Below are 18,167 nucleotides of genomic sequence, written 5' to 3' on the forward strand. Positions count from 1 at the left end.
AAAGAACTCAATGGAGAACCTGAGATATTTTTGCAGTGTCCTTAAAACATCCTAATGAAACTGCGTTTTATTAACAGTCCAGTTTCCTTCAACCTCCATCTCGACATGGGAGATATTTTTAGGATTAATCTTCCTTTAAAAAAAGTAAGCTTCCTTCCAAAAAAGCTGTGATGATAGTGTGTCAATCAAGGAAGGTAAAAATAAGTGATCTTGCCTGGCAGTATGACGTCACACCCCTCCCCTTGGATAAAAATGTTGGAGGGAAAATGATTCAAATATTCTAGAATTTCTCACACTTTAGTGTCAGAATCACTGGGAGGGACAGTTAAAACAAAGATGGCCCAGCCTGGGTGGCTCAGTGGTTGACCATCGACCTATGAACCAGGAGGTCTTGGTTCGATTCCCTGTCAGGGCACACCCCCTGGTTTTGGGCACAATCCCCAATGGGGGCTGTGCAGGAGGCAGCTGATCAATGATTCTCTCTCATTGATGTTTCTATCTCTCTCTCCCTCTCCCTTCCTCTCTGAAATCAATCAAAATATATTTATTTTTTTTTTAAAAAAGATGATTGATGTGCTATCTGCCCATGCCTGTGCTCCACACCCCGGCCTGTGTCCATCTGGCTGAATCCTAACAGCTTCCAAACTCTTAGCAGCTGGACTCTGCCATGGCTCCCCTCTCAGTAAGCAGATTCCAAGTCCATAGCTAGGCTGTTGGTTTGTGCATATGATTCCACTATACCGCAAAGCCTCCAGGGGTTCCCCAGCTACCCTGTATCCCTGAAGCCTGGCTCCCCGTTGAGCAGAGAATGGGCTCAATGAGTCTGTTGTGCAACTGAACTGATGCTGGTCTCTGTCTTACCACTTTATGCTGCTAAACCTGCTGCTACTGCTGTTACTGAACTCGACTGACCCACTGCAACTCTCATGCCTACTGGTGCCTCCCACCCTCCAATCCTATCTTCCCTTTCTAGAATTCCAGTCTCCATACCCAACTGACCTACCCCAGACAGGCCATTTTTTCTCAGTTGTGTCATTAAAAAGCCTTTACGGGGAAACAGTGAAGAGCAGCGTGAATGGGGAAGAAGAAAACCAGTCACCTCCTCACATCCCCGAGTGTCTTCCCCCAGTGCACACAGAGCCAGACGGACACCATGAATGACTGCTCCCGCCCGCAACAAAGGCCATGGCAATAAATTCCCTTCTACAGAGTCGGCCTGAAATTTTAAATTTCCCAAGACTGAGAAATCCTTTAACTCCTACTACTCTTAATCTTCCAAGACTGTCCAAGAGGGGGAACTGAGAGGAGACCTGGAGAGAATAAATGTTGGGTGAAAGTTAATTTTACTTGCAAATGTAACTTTGAAAAAAAAACAAAAACCTGGAAAATTAGCATGGCCAACTCTGACAAGTGGACCTGACTAAAAATGATCTGACTAGAAGTGAGCAGGTTTTGAATGACAGAATAAGAGCCACAAGATGTCCAAAGTATTAGGATGGAAGGTCAGTGTCAACATTTAAGTAAGTCATGCCATGATTAAACTAAGAGCAAGCATAGCCGGCTTTAATATACAGACACGATAGAAAACAAGTAAGACGTGAATAATACTCAGGCACCTTGAACTTTTAAAAAAAACTTAAATAATAAGAAAGTCTGATGGAATCAAAAAAGAGACAGACAGAGACAGAGATAGACAGGGGCTGAAAGAGGGACTATGAAAAAGAAGGAAAGCATGGAGCGGGCCTCTCTCCACTTTATCTTCTGTCCCTGATTCTCTGCACTTAAGTGGTTTCTTCTTACTGTCATCAGGGTAGAAGGAGGTGGGCAAAGGTGGGGGTGGGGAGTGGGGATAGAAAGAGACTTTGCTTGGGGCGGTGGGCACAAGATGCAGTGTGCAGATGATGTTTTGTTGGGTTGTGCACTTGAAAACGGTATGGTTTTGCAAACCAATGCCCCAATAGATTCAATAATAAAAAAAAAGATATTCTGAAACACAAAATACAAATCTGATCATATCAATTTCATATTCATAAAGTTATGCTACTCCCCCATCTAAATAATGGATTTGAAATTTTTTTTTCACATGGCAAAAGATCATCAAAGCCTACAAAAGCCTAGTCCCACCTTGATCAGCCTAACCTCCCAACATTCTTCTCCTCCTTCCACTTTAGACTGGGGCCAAAGAGCTAAACTACTGTCCCAAGAGACATGGGTTCATCCTTATGCCCACTCTTCTGGTATTCTCCCATACAAAGAGCAAGGCCAAAGCTAAATGTCACTGCTCCTGTGGCAGGCCATTCTCTCTCAGGTGGTCCCTCCTTTCCCTGATGATTATTACTATGTTATCTGTTACAGAACATCTGCAGGGTATATTCTCATTATCCACCTATTTGACCCCCAAGAGTCTGATAGCTATCCCAGAGAAGCCAGAGTATGGCAAGCAGCCAGCACACAATAAATGCCTTTAGAAGGAATAAACGATGATGGACAGACAGCACTACTTGGCTTGAATGCAGGGTTACTTCTCAACAATTGTGAAACAGCATAAGGGGAGGATGGGGAGAGGAGTTTTCAGCTTTAGCCTAAAAATTGGTCCTAAGGTTTTAAAATAATAATAATACATAAAGTATACATGAAAATGGCAAGACCTTACGTCATTAATAGAAAGGTACCTCAACTGATAGAGCATTTACAACAGATCCGATCTGATTGCACGCATAACTTGCAAGTTAGCTGCAGATGAATGATAACAGACAAAGCCAATACAGCAATGATTTTATTAACATACGAGGGACCCAACCAGCAAACAAATCAAATAGCTACACAAACTAATTCCTTCTAAGCTACTTATATTAAAACCCTCTGTTGTCTATCATGGATCTGGCCAGGTAAACTTATCAAAACTGTTAAAAACCCATCTTTTATCATGTGAAAGCTTAAAGTCGATGAACGGTTACTTATATGAGAAACAGTTCAAACTCATAAGCAAGCAAATCAAACACTTACAGTCTTTTTAGCGATGACAGTCCCCAAAAGGCACCAGGATCTATACTACTAATAAGATTATTTCGGAGGTCCCTGTTAAAAAGAAAATAAAATAAGTTATTTACATATGAACACTGTAACAATTATTTTGGCATTTTGCACTTAACTACCATGCAGAAAATAACAATGACAAAAATAATGGGAGGAAACTGAAGCCCAAAAGATTAAGCCAAGATCGCTCCAGTAGAAGTGCCAGAGCCAGAATTCAAGTTCGAGAAATCTGGCTCTAAAGCCATTTGTGTTGGTCAATAGAAGAATAAAGGTATATGTCAAAAAAGATATGTGTGTTCTGATGTTATTCAAATTCAAAGGTATCATTAAACTACAGCCCTAGAAAAGATTGTAACTATAAAAGATTCCACAATTTGACAATGATAACTGCTGTAACGGCTATCAATTATGTAATGTTAAGTCACTGTGCTAAGCAGAGTTTTTGTTTTTGCAGCCTTCTCCCTTGTTTTCCCTACTTTCCCATAGCATATGGTACACTCCAGACAGTGCCTGGAATTCCCAACACCACCCCTGCGGCACCTGATCAACCCCAGTCCTTATTTTTCAAATACTCTGGCCCCAGTCATTGGCATGATTACATGACCTTGGGCTAATTAACCCCAGGACCTAGGGCGAGGAGACAGGCAGAGGTCAAGGAGTAGCCATGTCCACTGGTTTGACTAGAGGTAAGATGTAAGTCTAAAACTATCAGGACCTTCTTGCTACCATTGAGAGATAAAGCAAACAGACAAGAAAAGAGAGTAAATCCTGAGCCCCTGAATACAGCCAAGCCTGAAGTCCAGCTTTCGCTCTGGGCTCAGTTACACAAACCACTAAAATCAGTCAGTTAGTATCTGTCTCTTATCATCCCTTTAAGATCTTACAACCAATCCTAGAAGGTATTACCCTTGCTTCAGACAAGGACATTCATGTGCAGCAAGATGATGACATCTGGCCAAGGTTTTGGTGTTAATATGTACCCAAGCCAGATAACCAGGCTGTAAACACATCTTTCTGCCTGACACAGTGAAGATTTACTAAAGAAACTGAGCAAATGTATACCTAGAGCAAAAGGGAGACAGATAAAGTAAGCATTCCAAAAGCTGGCCATAATGAAATCATGGTGCTAGAGATATTGTTCTTTAAATCTCTTTATATGTTTGAAAAATTTTATAAAAAATGGAAAAAAAACTATAGTATGTGCTGTTGTGCCGGAAGCCGGTCCATCCTTGCTGCTTGACACAGTCGCTGCAGGAAAGAAACATCTGCACAGCATATGTTTCAAGGGACCTGGCGTATATAGCATACTGTTCTTAATATGTTTGCTCCCCTTAGCACTGTGTGTTTTAACCAAGGTCACCTCTCCGAGAAAGGTTGTTTCCCCAGGTAGGAATTTTTCCCTGAAGTCAGGGAGGGGATGCCTCTCCTAGAAAGGTTGTTTCCCCAGGTAGGAATTTTTCTCTGAAGTCAGGGAGGGGATGAAACTCCTTAACTAAGTGCCAGGCGGGTAGTTAATCACTACAAACAATCATGCTTAAGCTACATAATCTTTACTCCCTGGAATGGAGATAAGAAACGCCCTAACCTTTGTAATAGAAATTGACAGGATTAAAATCAACTGGGATAAATACGGATGTAACAAGACAATAAGCAGCAGAACTTGGCTGGAGATCCTGGCTAGAGATCCTGGCTAGGCTGCTGATCAACTGAACGCTGTCTCTGTGTCATTCCTTCTTCGCCGACTCCATCCACACCTTTGGGGACCCCTGGACCCGCTGGGGTTGGACCCCGGCACTGTTGTCCAGCACCCTCATGGTCATCACTCCAGCCCAGGTTATATAGCACAGTTCCCACTCGTGTCCTTGCTTCTCTCATCAGTTCTCCATTTACATCTTTTTTCTTTAATTGATCTTTTGGTTTTTTAGAGAGAGAGGAAGGGAGAGAGAGATAGAAACATCGATGAGAGAGAGACAGGGAATCAGCTACCTCCTGATACTAGGAATTGAGTCCGCAACCCGTGAATGTGCCCTGACCGGGAATCAAACCCGTGAACTCTTGGTTCATAGGTCTATGCTCAACCACTGACCCACACTGGCCGGGCTCCATTTACATCTTTATAAACATGAATCTGATCATGTCTCTGTGCCAGCTAAATCCTCCAAAAGCTCCATAATCCCCTCAGAAGAAAGTTCAGACTCTTCCAGGTAACTTAGAGGCTACCCATGGCCCTGACTTTGCCCATCTCCCTACTCCAACGCTCATTTCCTAATCTGTTCCAACACCCTCCTTTAACACTCACTCGCTCAGTCCCTCTCTCTTCAAATATACTAGTCATATTTCTAGATGTTTCTAGAAAGAGTCATATTTCTCTCACCCATCTATTCAGTGAGAGAGAGACTGAGACTCCTTATGTAGAGGGTAGATGGACAGTGCTATGTTCTAAATGTTTGTCCTCCTCCCCCAAAATCACACATTGAAAACCTAACTCCCAAGGTGATGGCAATAGAAGGTGGGACCTCTGGGAGGTGACTAGGTCATGAGAACAGAGAACTAATGAATGTGATTAATAACCTTACAAAGGAGGCCCCAGACAGCTCCCTCTCTCTCTTCCAGCAGGTGAGGTTTCAGCAAAAAGATGGCCAAGTAGGATGTGGTACCTCACTGGACACCAATCAGCCGGTGCCTTGATCCTGGACTTCCCAGTCTCCAGAAGAGTGAGAAATAAGCGTTTGTCTTTATAAGCTACCCAGTTTCTGGTGTTGTTATAGAAGCCAGAAGAGACTGAGACAGATGATAAATGGATGAAATCCTGGCTCAGAGACAGAATTACAGTTACCTAAATTTCACTATAAAAATCTTCTAAATAAATTACGGTTAGCCACTAAATCATTAGACTATTCATCAAGCCAGACAATGTAGAGACTATTGAATGTCATTCATAACGTAAGTCCACTTCATGCACTTATACCTCAATAAAGGCAGAGGGTACCTGCACCTGACCGAATAATTTAAGCAAATGTGTGAATGTAGGCAAATTCCAAGGCAAAGAAAAATAATACCACAAATTGTTAATAATTATTTACTCTGGGTAAGTAAACTGGTGATATGGGAGATTACTATAATATTCTTTCAATTTTGCTGTATGTTTGAAAATTTTCATAATAAAGATTAGTTTCTGTCCCCCACTTTTTAGTCCCAGGAAGTATAATTCATCATCAGGCCCAATGTACTAGCTTCTACCTTCCCCTCTGCACCCGATCCCAACCCTATACTTCAAAGAAGATTTTTGGAGAAAATTCAATCAGAATGTGTTTGACTTACATTGCATAAGCTAAAAGTCTCTGCAAATGGAAATATAATGTCCGTTCCATTTTTTTAAAACACACTTCACTTCTCTGATTTTAAAAAGCATCTGCAACAGGGAATGACTTAGCTATAGTACTACATAAATTTGTGGTCCATGATGCATTGCATGTGTTTCTAGAAAATACCTCTCATGAATAACTAAGTAGTGTAATAAGATTTAAAGATACACTTTTTATTAAATAATAAAGAAATGCTTGACAAGTTACATAGCATTTAATGATAGCCATATTAATCAGGCATTGCCAAAGGATATTTGTAGTCAGAGTCTCTCATTTACCATTCCCTTCTCCAACCCACAGCTTCCCTAGTGAACACAAGTCTAATGTTAGGATGTGCAGCTGAATCTGAATGGGTTAGGTCATTAAAACATAAATGCAAAAAGGTGCACAAAAGTTGCTTAAACAAAATTATAGAAATACTTAAATAGATGTTAGAAAAAGAGCTAGCTCCTTTAGGCAAAAATACAAAGTATATAAGGAAAAAACACATTTTAAGTACAAATATCAGAAACCTCTACTTGAAACAGCTTCCACAATAAAAAAATAAAAATTCCCTAGTATTACAGGAAATCAATAAGTAAGGAAGCCTTAGTTGGTTCCATCTATCTCTCAGATCCCCATGCTCAGAAAGTTAAGTTTACCTTCAGGCTAAACTTCAATCATGACATCATATCTCAGGTCCAAAAATCATTTCCAAGAAAAAAGTCGTGAAAAGGAATAGAGACTTTCTTTTCTTAGGAACTGGGAAATCTTTCTCTGAAACCTCAAAGCTAACCATCCCTCATCTCTTATTGGCTAAGGCTGGCTCTATCAATCACTAGAAAGAGATGCTTTGGTGGCCTGGACCCATCACTTGAGTGGCGGGGTGGGGGGGTGGGAGGGGGAGGGAGATGAATACATTGAAAAGTCAGACACACTGACCACTATGCAATTCTATTCTAGTGTCAGTAATTAGAGTATAGGAGAGTGTCACTAAATTCTGACCCATATATAACACAACACAAGAATGCTCTCTCTATATAAAAGCCTAAGTGACCAGATGACTGGACAAGAAGATGACCAGCCCGTAGCTATGACATGCACTGACCACCAGGGAGCAGACGCTCAATGCAAGAGTTGCCTCCTGGTGGTCAGTGCCCTCCCACAGCAGGAGCACCTCTCAGCTGACAGACAGATGCCAGACACCGGGCTGATGGCTGGCGAGCGCGGTGCCCAGGCTGGGGCTCCTACAGGCCACCTGCCGCTTCACACACTACTTCATGCTGTGTGGGACTGACGCAGGCAGTGGGCTGGAACCCGACGAGCTGGTGGGTAAGGCCAGGCTGTGGCCACGCAGAGGTCCACTGATCCCCGCAGGCCAGGCCTAGGGACCTCACAGTGCACAAATCCGTGCAGTGGGCCTCTAGTAATATGCCGGGGTCCAACCCCAGCAGGTCCAGGGGTCCCCAAAGGTGTGGATGGAGTCGGCGAAGAAGGAAGGACACGGAGACAGTGTTCAGTTGATCAGCAGCCTAGCCAGGATCTCCAGCCAAATTCTGGTCTGGATCTCCAGAGAGGTTCTGCTTAGGATCTCCAGCCAGGTTCTGTGTCCATGTTCTCTTGCTAGGTTCTCCAGCCAGGTTCAGTCACCAGGTTCTCCAGCCAGGTTCAGTCACCAGGTTCTAGTCAGGTTCTCTTGCCCATTTCTGTAGTCAGGTTCAGTCCAGGATCTTTTGCCATGTTCTCTCCAGCAAAGTTCTTCTGTCTCTAGTTCTGTGTAGGTTCTGTGCCTCCTGGTTCTGTCTTCTAAGTTCTGTGTTCTAAGTTCTGTATTCTAAGTTCTGTGTCTTGCTGTCTTGTTACAACTGTATTTATACCAGTTGATTCAATCCTATCAATCTCTATTACAAAGGTTAGGGCGTTTCTTATCTCCATTCCAGGGAGTAAAGATTATGTAGCTTAAGCATGATTGTTCGTAGTTAAAGTGATTAATTACCCACCTGGCACTAGTTAAGAGGTTTTATTCCCTCCCTAACTTCAGGGGAAAATCCCTACCTGGGGAAACAACCTTTCTCAGAGACCTTGGTTAAAACACATAGTGCCAAGAAGGTGAGCAAACATATTAAGAACAGTATGCCATATATGCCAGGTCCCTTGAAACAGCAAGCATGGACCGGCTCCCGGCAGTAATATTATAAAATGAAGAGGGAAGATGGACGGGAGGAGGAAGGGATGAATGGAGAAATCACAGAGTTCTCAATTACAAACAGTCTTAAAAATCTAAAAAAAAAAAAAATATATATATATATATATATATATATATATATATATATATATATTTACCAAAAAAGGGAGGGGAAAATGTATAAGTATACATTTTAGAGAATTCTTTTAGTAACAATATACAGTTCACCCTTAAACAACACAATCTGAACTTTAAGGCTGAATTGTAGCCGCCACCCCAATTCCTATGTGGAAGTCCTAACCCCTAATCCTTCAAAATGTGGCCGTATTTGGAGGCAGGGTCAAACACTATAGAGGGTCTATGCTTAAATAAGACCTCAGTGATGGAAGCAATAAAGTCCTGTGGGAGTTTCAATTGTGGAAGAAGCCAGGAGGTGAAATGGCCAAGGAAAGGTCACCTTGAAGTAGAGAAAGTGAAGCACAACAGAGAGGGCTAAGAAAATGAGGAAAGACTGATTTTCAGCAGCAAAGACGTTCCAACCTGTGTGGCTCCCTGAAGCACTCTGAGTGGTTATCCTAAGTGTGTGGGTGACATGGGAATTTGAAACACGATCCTAAAACAGCATTTGGAAAGCAAGCAAATTAAACATCCATTGTGTAAAACTCACCAAGGCCAGAAAATGAGTGCTACCTGTAATACAACTGATCATAAGCAAAACTATACCTAATTGCTAAGCCAAACACAATGATCACATTCAGAGATATCTGGATAAAAACATAAAAGTTTATCCAAACATTTTCCACCTTGGTGTGTGTGTGTGTGTGTGTGTGTGTGTGTGTGTGTGTGTGTGTGTGTTTAAATTCTGGGATTCCTTTCTGGGCTTTGTAACCATGCAACTTTGGCAGCTTGTTCCTTTTATGAGGCATTCATGTCATTGCTGAACTTAAAAACAGCATCTACACTTTAAAAGCCAGTGGCTAGCAACCTATGCCCATGGCCTGTTTTATAAATAGAGTCACCTCCACATTAATTCAGTTATTTGTTGTCTACTGCTGCTCTCTCACTACAATGGCAGAATAGAGTCACTGTGATAAAGATCATACGGCCCACAAAACCTAAAATATTCACTATCTAGTCCTTTACAGAAAGTTTGCTGGCCTTTGGTCTAACTAGTTGTTTGTTATTTTAAATTTTTATTTCAATTACAGTTCACATTATATTAGTTACAGGTGTACAACTAATCAATATATCTTATATACCTTACAAAGTTACATTTATATACCTTACAAAGTTACCACCCCAATAAATCTGGTTCCCACCTTACACCATATATAGTTATTACAATATTGGTTGTATGTCCTATGCTGTACTTTACATCCCCATAACTGTTTTTACAACTGACAATTTATAGTTCTTAATTTCTTTCAACCTCCTCCTCACTCATCCTCTCAACCCCACTCCAACCATCAATTTCTTCTCTGTATCTCTGAGTTTGTTTGTTTATTTAGGTTGTTCATCTGTTGTGTTTTTCTGATTCCATACATAAGTGAAATCATGACTAGTTGTTTTTAAAATTCAATTCTTAAAATTTCTCCTAATAAAACATTGGAAAAACTAAATTTTTATTTTGAAAAGTTGAGATTGTAGAACTAGATTAACAATACAATCATTTTAAGTAAAATGACAATAACAGACGATAACAAAAGAATACCCATTGCCCTGGCCCTTACAGTATCTCAGCTGCTTAGAGCATTATCTTGATACACAACGGTTTTGGGTTTGATCCCCGATCAGGCACATACAAGAATCAACCAGAGAATGAATAAATAAGTGGAACAACAAATGGATGTTTCTCTCTCTCCCCCTTCTTCTCTCTCTCTCTCTAAAATCAATAAATAAAAAATGTATAAGAAACTAAAAAGAATACTCACAATCTTTCAAGGAGACTTAGCCCAGAAAATGAACCATTCTTCAACTCGGATATTTTATTGTTACTCAGAATCCTAAAAATGACAGAAAAATAAAATGTAAGTTGCCTAATATAGGTACACCATCAATATCAAAATAATTTAGCTCATTGTATTTATATCTACGAGAAATTCTAAGAAGTCCTTTATCACTCTCCTTCCCCAATTTTTGAAATGCCTGACCAAAACAAAAATAGAAAAGTTTCTTTGTCTTTCTTTGAAAAACCACCTAAAAGAGCTTACACATCTGTCGCTTCTTAAATTGCTCCTGTCACATTGAACCAAAAATTTAAAATAGAGAAGTCAACATAAAATAGCTCTCAGTTCAATATAAGAATAAAGAATGCCACATACATTTATATAATTAATCAACTTACTAAGTTGAATACTTATTTAAAAATTGGAAACTTAACAGAAAATTATGTAAGCACTCTATAAAATAATGGCCTTACAAAGAAATAAAATACCCCCTAGATATCTTTGCAATATTATTTTTAATCTAACAGTATGCAAATCTACGTGTCTACATGTGAAAAGATACTTGTCACACACACTCACATACAGAGATAGGAGCTGAATCAAGTTCTGTTAAACGGAAGATTACACTAGCAAATGACAGAGCCACATGGCTAACCCAGGACATTTCTGCTCCAAACTCCATGTTCTCCAACTACTCCATGCTGGTCAAGAGAGGCACTGCTGGTATCTTGGGCAGAAAATTCTCCATCACACTCAGGGCTGCACAACTTCTGGGGCACCCTTCATAGTGGGTCCAAGGTGGAGTGGTGACCCCACCCTCCCAGACAGGGCAACACTCACATCTATGTACATACACATGTAACACAATGCCTGCACCCTAACATTTCAGGTACATTTTCACTACTTTCAATATTCTAAAAATGTATTAAAATAAAAACACCCATTTGGCATCTAACTTTCTTGAGATATAAATGTGTTTTGTTTTGTTTTTTAATTCCTACTCATGCAGATTCACATTTCAGAGCCTGCTACATGGGACGATCATTAGGAGCTTCTCAGGTCAAGTACACCTGTGTTTGGAACCCAGATCTCCAATCCTTCTCAAGTGACACTGATTTGGGGCAAGTCACTCCGCCTCTCTGTAACAGAGTCCCCTCAGTCATAAAACAGGTAGGATAATACCTGCCGACTAAACATGGAAGGAAACTAGTGAATGCACGACACACCCAATGAGCATTCCTTAGCAGTTAGATTCAGTTTCCCTGGTTCTAAGACTCAGACCCGCCCATTTTAATGTTTCTTGTAATCAAAGTATATTACTGTGTAGTGTTTGGCCTCTTCCCAGAGCTGTTACTAAAGCAACAACCAGGGGACCAAGAACACATGGTCATCAAAAGCGTTCCAATTAAAGTACAATATAATGTTCTCTAATCAAAATTGCAAAGGTTTTTAAAAGTGAGGTAGTTGGCAAGGGCAAAGCAAACTCAGACGGGCACGTGGCCACCAAAGTCCCTGAAGCAAAGCTTCACTGAACAGCCTGGGGGTGCATACCCAGGAGCCTCCATCCTGCTGTCCAGGCATCAACCCTACGCTAACAAGTCACCCAATCTGATAAGAAGTATACCTATTTCAGTGACCTATTTCAGCACGATTTATAACAGACAAAGTTAGAAACTCCCAAAGAGGTCAGTAAGAGGAGATAATCACATTGTGATATATCCAAACAACAAAATGTTACACACCATTAAAAATGATTCTTTTAAAGAAACTTGATGAAAAGGAAAATGCTTACAATCAGTTATAACAACAAAACCGATACCATTGATTGAAAAGAATCCAGACATCCCTCCACCCTCCCCCGCCCCCCCCCCCCCAAAAATACTTGGAAGAAATACATCAAAATGATGAGACTTCTATTAATTTCTCTTTTGTTCTTTTTAATCTTTCAGTATCTTTTAAAATATCTAGACTATGGCTCTGATTTTTAATATATTTTCTCAACAGCTAAGCACAGCTCAAAACAGAGTTAATTTTGAATACAATTATATCTAAGCAATAAAAAAATAAAGAACATTTTATTTATACTTTGAGATTAAAGAATCACATTTATTTATCCTCCAAAAATGTTTATGTAACTTATTAGACACTAACAGTAGGGCAGAGAACAATGGTGACAACATCCAGAGTCCAGGGCCTGAGCCGAGACCCCACTAGGAATGAATGGTTTAGCCTGTGACAGTCACTTCTCTAGGGAGAATTCTATGTCATCATTTTAAAGATGGAAAAAATTAGACCAGAATGATCGTCAAGCTGTCTTCTAGCTTCTCTAATTTTCTATAATTATTCATGTTTTAATGAGCAAAGCTGTTGAACTTTACAGTGACCAAGAATTTATAACCAATAAACCAAAAAGAAGGAAAACTGCCCAGTCTACTTGCTAAGCTCAGTGACACAAGAGCCCTGTGTCTGAGTGAAGAATGAAACCCAGACATGCAAGTGGCCTGGGAAACACTGTCCGGGCAGTGACCATAATACTCACTGCGCTCAGCATTATTTCATTCAGCCAAAGGACCTTCATTTGCTCAGTCATAAAGGCTTTGGTCCAATAAATGATAGATTTTATTGAGGAGAGTAAAAAGACATTTCATCACACTTAAAAAGTTATAACTGTAACCTTAAAAATATATTTACAACCTCCTGTTAATATATTCAGTCTCCACATTACTTGCCGTGTTTAAGGATTCTGTGCAAGAAAACAGGATCAGTAGGAATAAATCTACCCCGCAGACAGTTTTTATACTCAATTCTGAAACAGGGGACTGCAGAACTAGAAAATGCATAATGTCGTGTATCATTATAAACCTAACACCCATTCATAATCAATATTTTTGCTGACATCTTTGAAATTTCAAACTTCCTAGGAGGTACCTAAGTGAAAAATATAAAACTTGACTAAAGTTATAAAGTGTAGATATACCCGTTTCTGTTCTATACTAATGGTGATAACCTCACATGATGTATAGACAATGCTTAGGCGCGCTGTGCTGGGCTCAGGCCTCTTGAATTTTAACACTGTAATACATGCTCCATGTCCACTGCTGTAACTCCACACATTCCCAAGGTGGTTCAGTATATCATTTATGCTGAAAATGAAAAAAGGAGTAAAACAATATAAACATGTTTGTGGTTTTGTTTTGTTTTATTTTTAATTAAAGTTTATGGAACAGAAAGAAAGAAAAATTAAGTATTACATGCTCTCAGTTGCTTGCTATTGCAGGTCCTGGAATGGAATGCTGCTAATAACACCTCTGCACGGCAGAGGGTAGAGAATAATTCTCCTTTTGAGAGGAAATGAAAATATATAATTCAAGAGCATTACATATTCAGATCAAATGTTAGGAATATAATTATTAACGAAAACCACTGGAGGTAAAAAAATCAGCTAAACAATCAAACAGGGTTATTGTGGTGGATGGCATGGGCGATCCTCCAAAAGATGTGTCCACCCAGAACCTGTGACTGTGATCTTAACTCAAAAAAGGCAGTTTGTGATGCAAATAAGGGTTTGGAGATGAGATCATGCTGGATCAGGGTGGGCCGGAAATCCAGGGACAAGTGCCCTTAGAAGAGGCAGGCAGGAGACTCCCAGGAGGTCTGATGAAAAGGAAGGCAGACTCAGAAAGAGAAAAGAAAAAAAAGGAAGGTGGGCAGATTTGGAAGCCTCAACAACTGAAGGTTTTCAAGACCTAAGGAAAGGAGCAAATAGGACTACACTTTAAGCTGTAGTACATTTTAAAAACTTCTTGAAAATTTTAAACCCAGAAGCAATGTTAAATGATAATCAGCAGCTCTGGCCAGTGTTCTCAGTGGTTAGAGCACTGGCCGGAGCACCTAAGGGTCTCAGATTTGATTCCTGGTCAAGGTCAAATGCCTGGTTGCAGGTTTGCTCCCAGCCCGGGGTCAGGGTTCCTTCAGGAGGCAATCAGTAGATGTGTCTCTTTCACATTGATGTTTTTCCCTCTCTTTCTCCCCCTCCCTCCCTTCCACTCTCTGACAAAGAATGGGGGGAAAAAAAAAGATAAACCACACACAGGTGTAACTACTATCAAAAACAAATGACTAATTTTTCAAATATATAAAGAGCTCTTTTTAAAAAATCCCTAATAAACTAGCAAAGGCCATGACCAGTTAAAATAAACAATAAATCATAATCATATGAAGGAATATACAATCCCAATCATGAGAGAAATGTAAATTAAAACAAAAGCAAGATACCATATATCACTCACTAAGGGTTGATAAAAATATGCTTTTTTTTTCAGAGGGAAACAATCACTCATATTTTGCTATAAATCAGTAAAATCACTATGGAGGGCAAAAATACAAATGCATATATAACTGATCCATTAATTCCTCTTTGGAAAGATATCCTAAAGATATACTCGTACATTGCAAGATACGTTACATTAAATGTTGTGTAATTATATACTTATATAAGAAAATTCTCATTGTGCTATTGTTTGTAAAAGCCAATGACTGGATATTTAGGTTGGTTCCCATACTATGGGATAGGTGACAGTGGTCCACAAAATGGTACCCCATGCAGATGGGGGTGGGGGGCGCTGCAGATTTGGGGAGAGGGAGCTCTTCAGGTATTCATACAGAAAGATCAGTGACATACTGAGGGAAGAAGGTATGAATTTAAATATTATGTTTCCCTCCCTTGGCACGATTGCTCAAGGATTAGTAATGCAATTTGATTCTGTGTATTAGATTCATCATGCAGACTAACACTTGTTATTGCTACATTGTCCTCAAGTACAAGGGAAATGGACAGCAGAGCTAAGCGATGCTTTTGAGTCACTAACCTATTGAACATATGGCCTCCAAGCATGTCAAACTCGCGGCCGGCAAACAAGCATGTTCGCCGGCTGTGAGTTTGACATGCTTGGGGCCCTAAACCTTTAGACCCTCTCTGATACACTAAAACGAGGAATGTTAACTCCTCAAAAGTATATGTTCAGTGCTTTGCTTCATTTATCCCAGAAATGAAAACTGGTTGCACCACAAGTTCTTCGAAGTTCTAGTCCAGGGTCAGCCAACTCCAACATTCCACCTGGTCTCCTGACAGACCATCGGCTCTAGGAATGGTTTTTTATATTTTTCAATCGTTAAAAGAAAATGGTAAAGAATAATATTTTATGATACATGAAAATTATATGAAATTCAAATGTCAACGCTCTGAAAGTGTGAGTGGAACACAGCCATGTCCATTTACTGACATACTGTCTATGGCGGCTTTCATGTGATGATGGCAGAGCTGAGTAGCATCCACAGACTGGCTGGCGAGCAGAGCCTAAAACATTTACTATCTGGCCCTTCAGAGGCAAAATCTGTCCACTCCTGTTTTAGCGTACTCTGTCCCAGTTTTTCTGCCTTTCTAGGCAAATGAAAATTGAGTGCTGGTTTCTCAATAAATTCTTTTTTTTAATCTTTATTGTTGAAAGTATTACCTATGCGCCCCCCCCCCCCTTTTTCGACATTGACTCCTATCCCTCACCCACCTCCTACCCCCGCCCCAGGTCTTCACCACACTATTGTCTGTGTCCATGGGTTATGCATATATGCATACAAGTTCTTTGGTTAATCTCTTCCCATCCCCCCCGCCCCCCCACCCCGCAATTCTTCCAAGCAAGTAAGAATAAGAGAGTACCTACTGGACTCCAAACTCCCCATCAATTTGAATAATCTTTATTTTAAAATCACACGAAACTCCACATGCCATCAGCAATTACACACATTTTGTCCTAAGCATTATTTGATTACTCACCAATGTGTCCTCCTCTTAATGGCATTCATTCGTTCACTCGTTCATTCATTCATCCATTCACTCATTTATTCATTCTGGCAGAAAAAAAATTCTGGGTGGTATACTTTAGTTCTCGTATGTCAAAAATGTTTTGCCCTCACTCTGTCATATCATCTTGTTTTAACAACACTACTTATTATCTGAAGTAACTGTTCAGGGGTTTGTGTGTTTACCATGTTTCCCACGAAAAGGTCAAACTCTCGAAGTGTAGAGCCCTTGACCATCACTGCATCCCCATGAAAAGTACATACGATGGGGATATGCAGGGCACTGTTCAGATCTCCTGCGGCTGGAGAGGGTCTGCCTCAGTGTCCAGGCAGGCCATGCATTTTGCAGGCCATGCCATCCGAGGACTGAGCACAGCATTGGTAAGAAGCGCTCCACTCCTGGCCAGTAAAGACCCCCTGATGGCAATCTCTGCACTGAGCTTCTGATGGGCTGGCCAAGGCTTTCCTGTAACTGAACCTTAGTCTGAGGCCCCTCCTACCAGATCATCCTTCCCTCCCCCTTTCCTTTCACAGGTGCTAGACCTGCATCCCAGGCCGAAGGCTTCCCATGCCCACTTCTGCCTCATATCCCTTTGTTTTCCAGTTGTTTCCCCAACAACAATAATGCAAGTCTAACCTCACCCTGGCATATGGTTCCCAGAAGGTCCCATTGACAAGATGCCCACAGTATCTGTGCAATAAATGAATGAAATAAAATTATGGCTGGATTTAAGTTTCTATGTTTGGTCAAAGATCCCTCTCTAGTCCAGCTGGGGTGGCTCAGTGGTTGAGCATCAACCTATCCCAGCCAGGGTACATGCCTGGGTTATGGGCTCGATCCCCAGTGGGAGACGTGCAGGAGGCAGCCAATCAATGATTCTTTCTCATCATTGATGTTTCTATCTCTCTCTCTCCCTCTCTGAAATGAATATATATTTTAAGATCCCTCTCTAGGGAATTAATGATACAAAACACTGTAATGCCCTGGCTTTAACAGAAACAGATGAGAAGCACAAATATCAGTCCCCTCTCACAGTCCCCTTTCTTCTATCTGAGGCTTAAGAACATTTGGGGGGAGGGGTGGTCAAAAATTCTACCACAGTATGTCTAGTTTTCTTCTTTTAATATTGCAATAAAAGTATTCTAAGTTACTTTTTTCAACATTATAACTCTCCTAAAATTAGGACCATCTTAACATTGATATCAAAAGAAAATTTCCAGCTGCTAGAAGAAAGAATAACTTATGAATTAAACCGTGGCTGTCAATGTTGGCGCATACACAAACTGTGGTTGAATTTTAAGTTGAGACCCCTAATTATGGCTTAAAATTTATACATGAAGGTTTCATATGATACATCCCTGAAATAAAAAGTTGTATAATAGGAGGCTGCATATTCTGTGGCAAGCAGCATAATGACAGGCAGCAGAAATGTTAAACCTCTCAGAATGTAACATTCAGGAGGGGCTGGTGGGATTCCTTTGTGTCATGGACAGCGATCACTCAAGCGGCTCGCATCTCAGCTGCCAGTTAATGTATAAGGAAAATAGTTCAACTTCCAGTGATGCATGATTAGAATAAAATTGGGAAGAAAAAAATAGTGTGTTAAATTAACCATGTAAAAAATACAAACAATGCCCTATCTACATAAATATCCAAATTATATTACCAAGACTAAAGATGCAAAAACATAAACAAATGAAGTCAAGGTCACCTTTATAAAGAAAGAGCTCAGTGGGTTAGGAAGTATGCATCACACTGCCAAATGAGTGAAAACATGTTTATCACACATTCATGGGCAG

At 40.4% G+C, this 18,167-nt stretch overlaps 1 protein-coding gene across 2 annotated transcripts in view; it reads right to left on the reverse strand.

Moving 5' to 3' along the window:
• ADGRA3 (adhesion G protein-coupled receptor A3) overlaps positions 1-18,167 on the reverse strand; it is a 110,775-nt gene that overhangs the window by 71,613 nt on the left and 20,995 nt on the right. For both annotated transcript variants that reach the window (XM_036330143.1, XM_036330133.1), the window contains exons 2-3: positions 10,497-10,568; positions 3,007-3,078 (exon numbers count right to left, since the gene is read on the reverse strand). In XM_036330143.1, coding sequence (XP_036186036.1) covers positions 3,007-3,078; positions 10,497-10,568 — 144 coding nt within the window. The remainder of the gene's footprint in view (positions 1-3,006; positions 3,079-10,496; positions 10,569-18,167) is intronic.

Source organism: Myotis myotis, unplaced genomic scaffold (assembly GCF_014108235.1).
Source record: "Myotis myotis isolate mMyoMyo1 unplaced genomic scaffold, mMyoMyo1.p scaffold_m19_p_1, whole genome shotgun sequence".
Taxonomy (NCBI): domain Eukaryota; kingdom Metazoa; phylum Chordata; class Mammalia; order Chiroptera; family Vespertilionidae; genus Myotis; species Myotis myotis.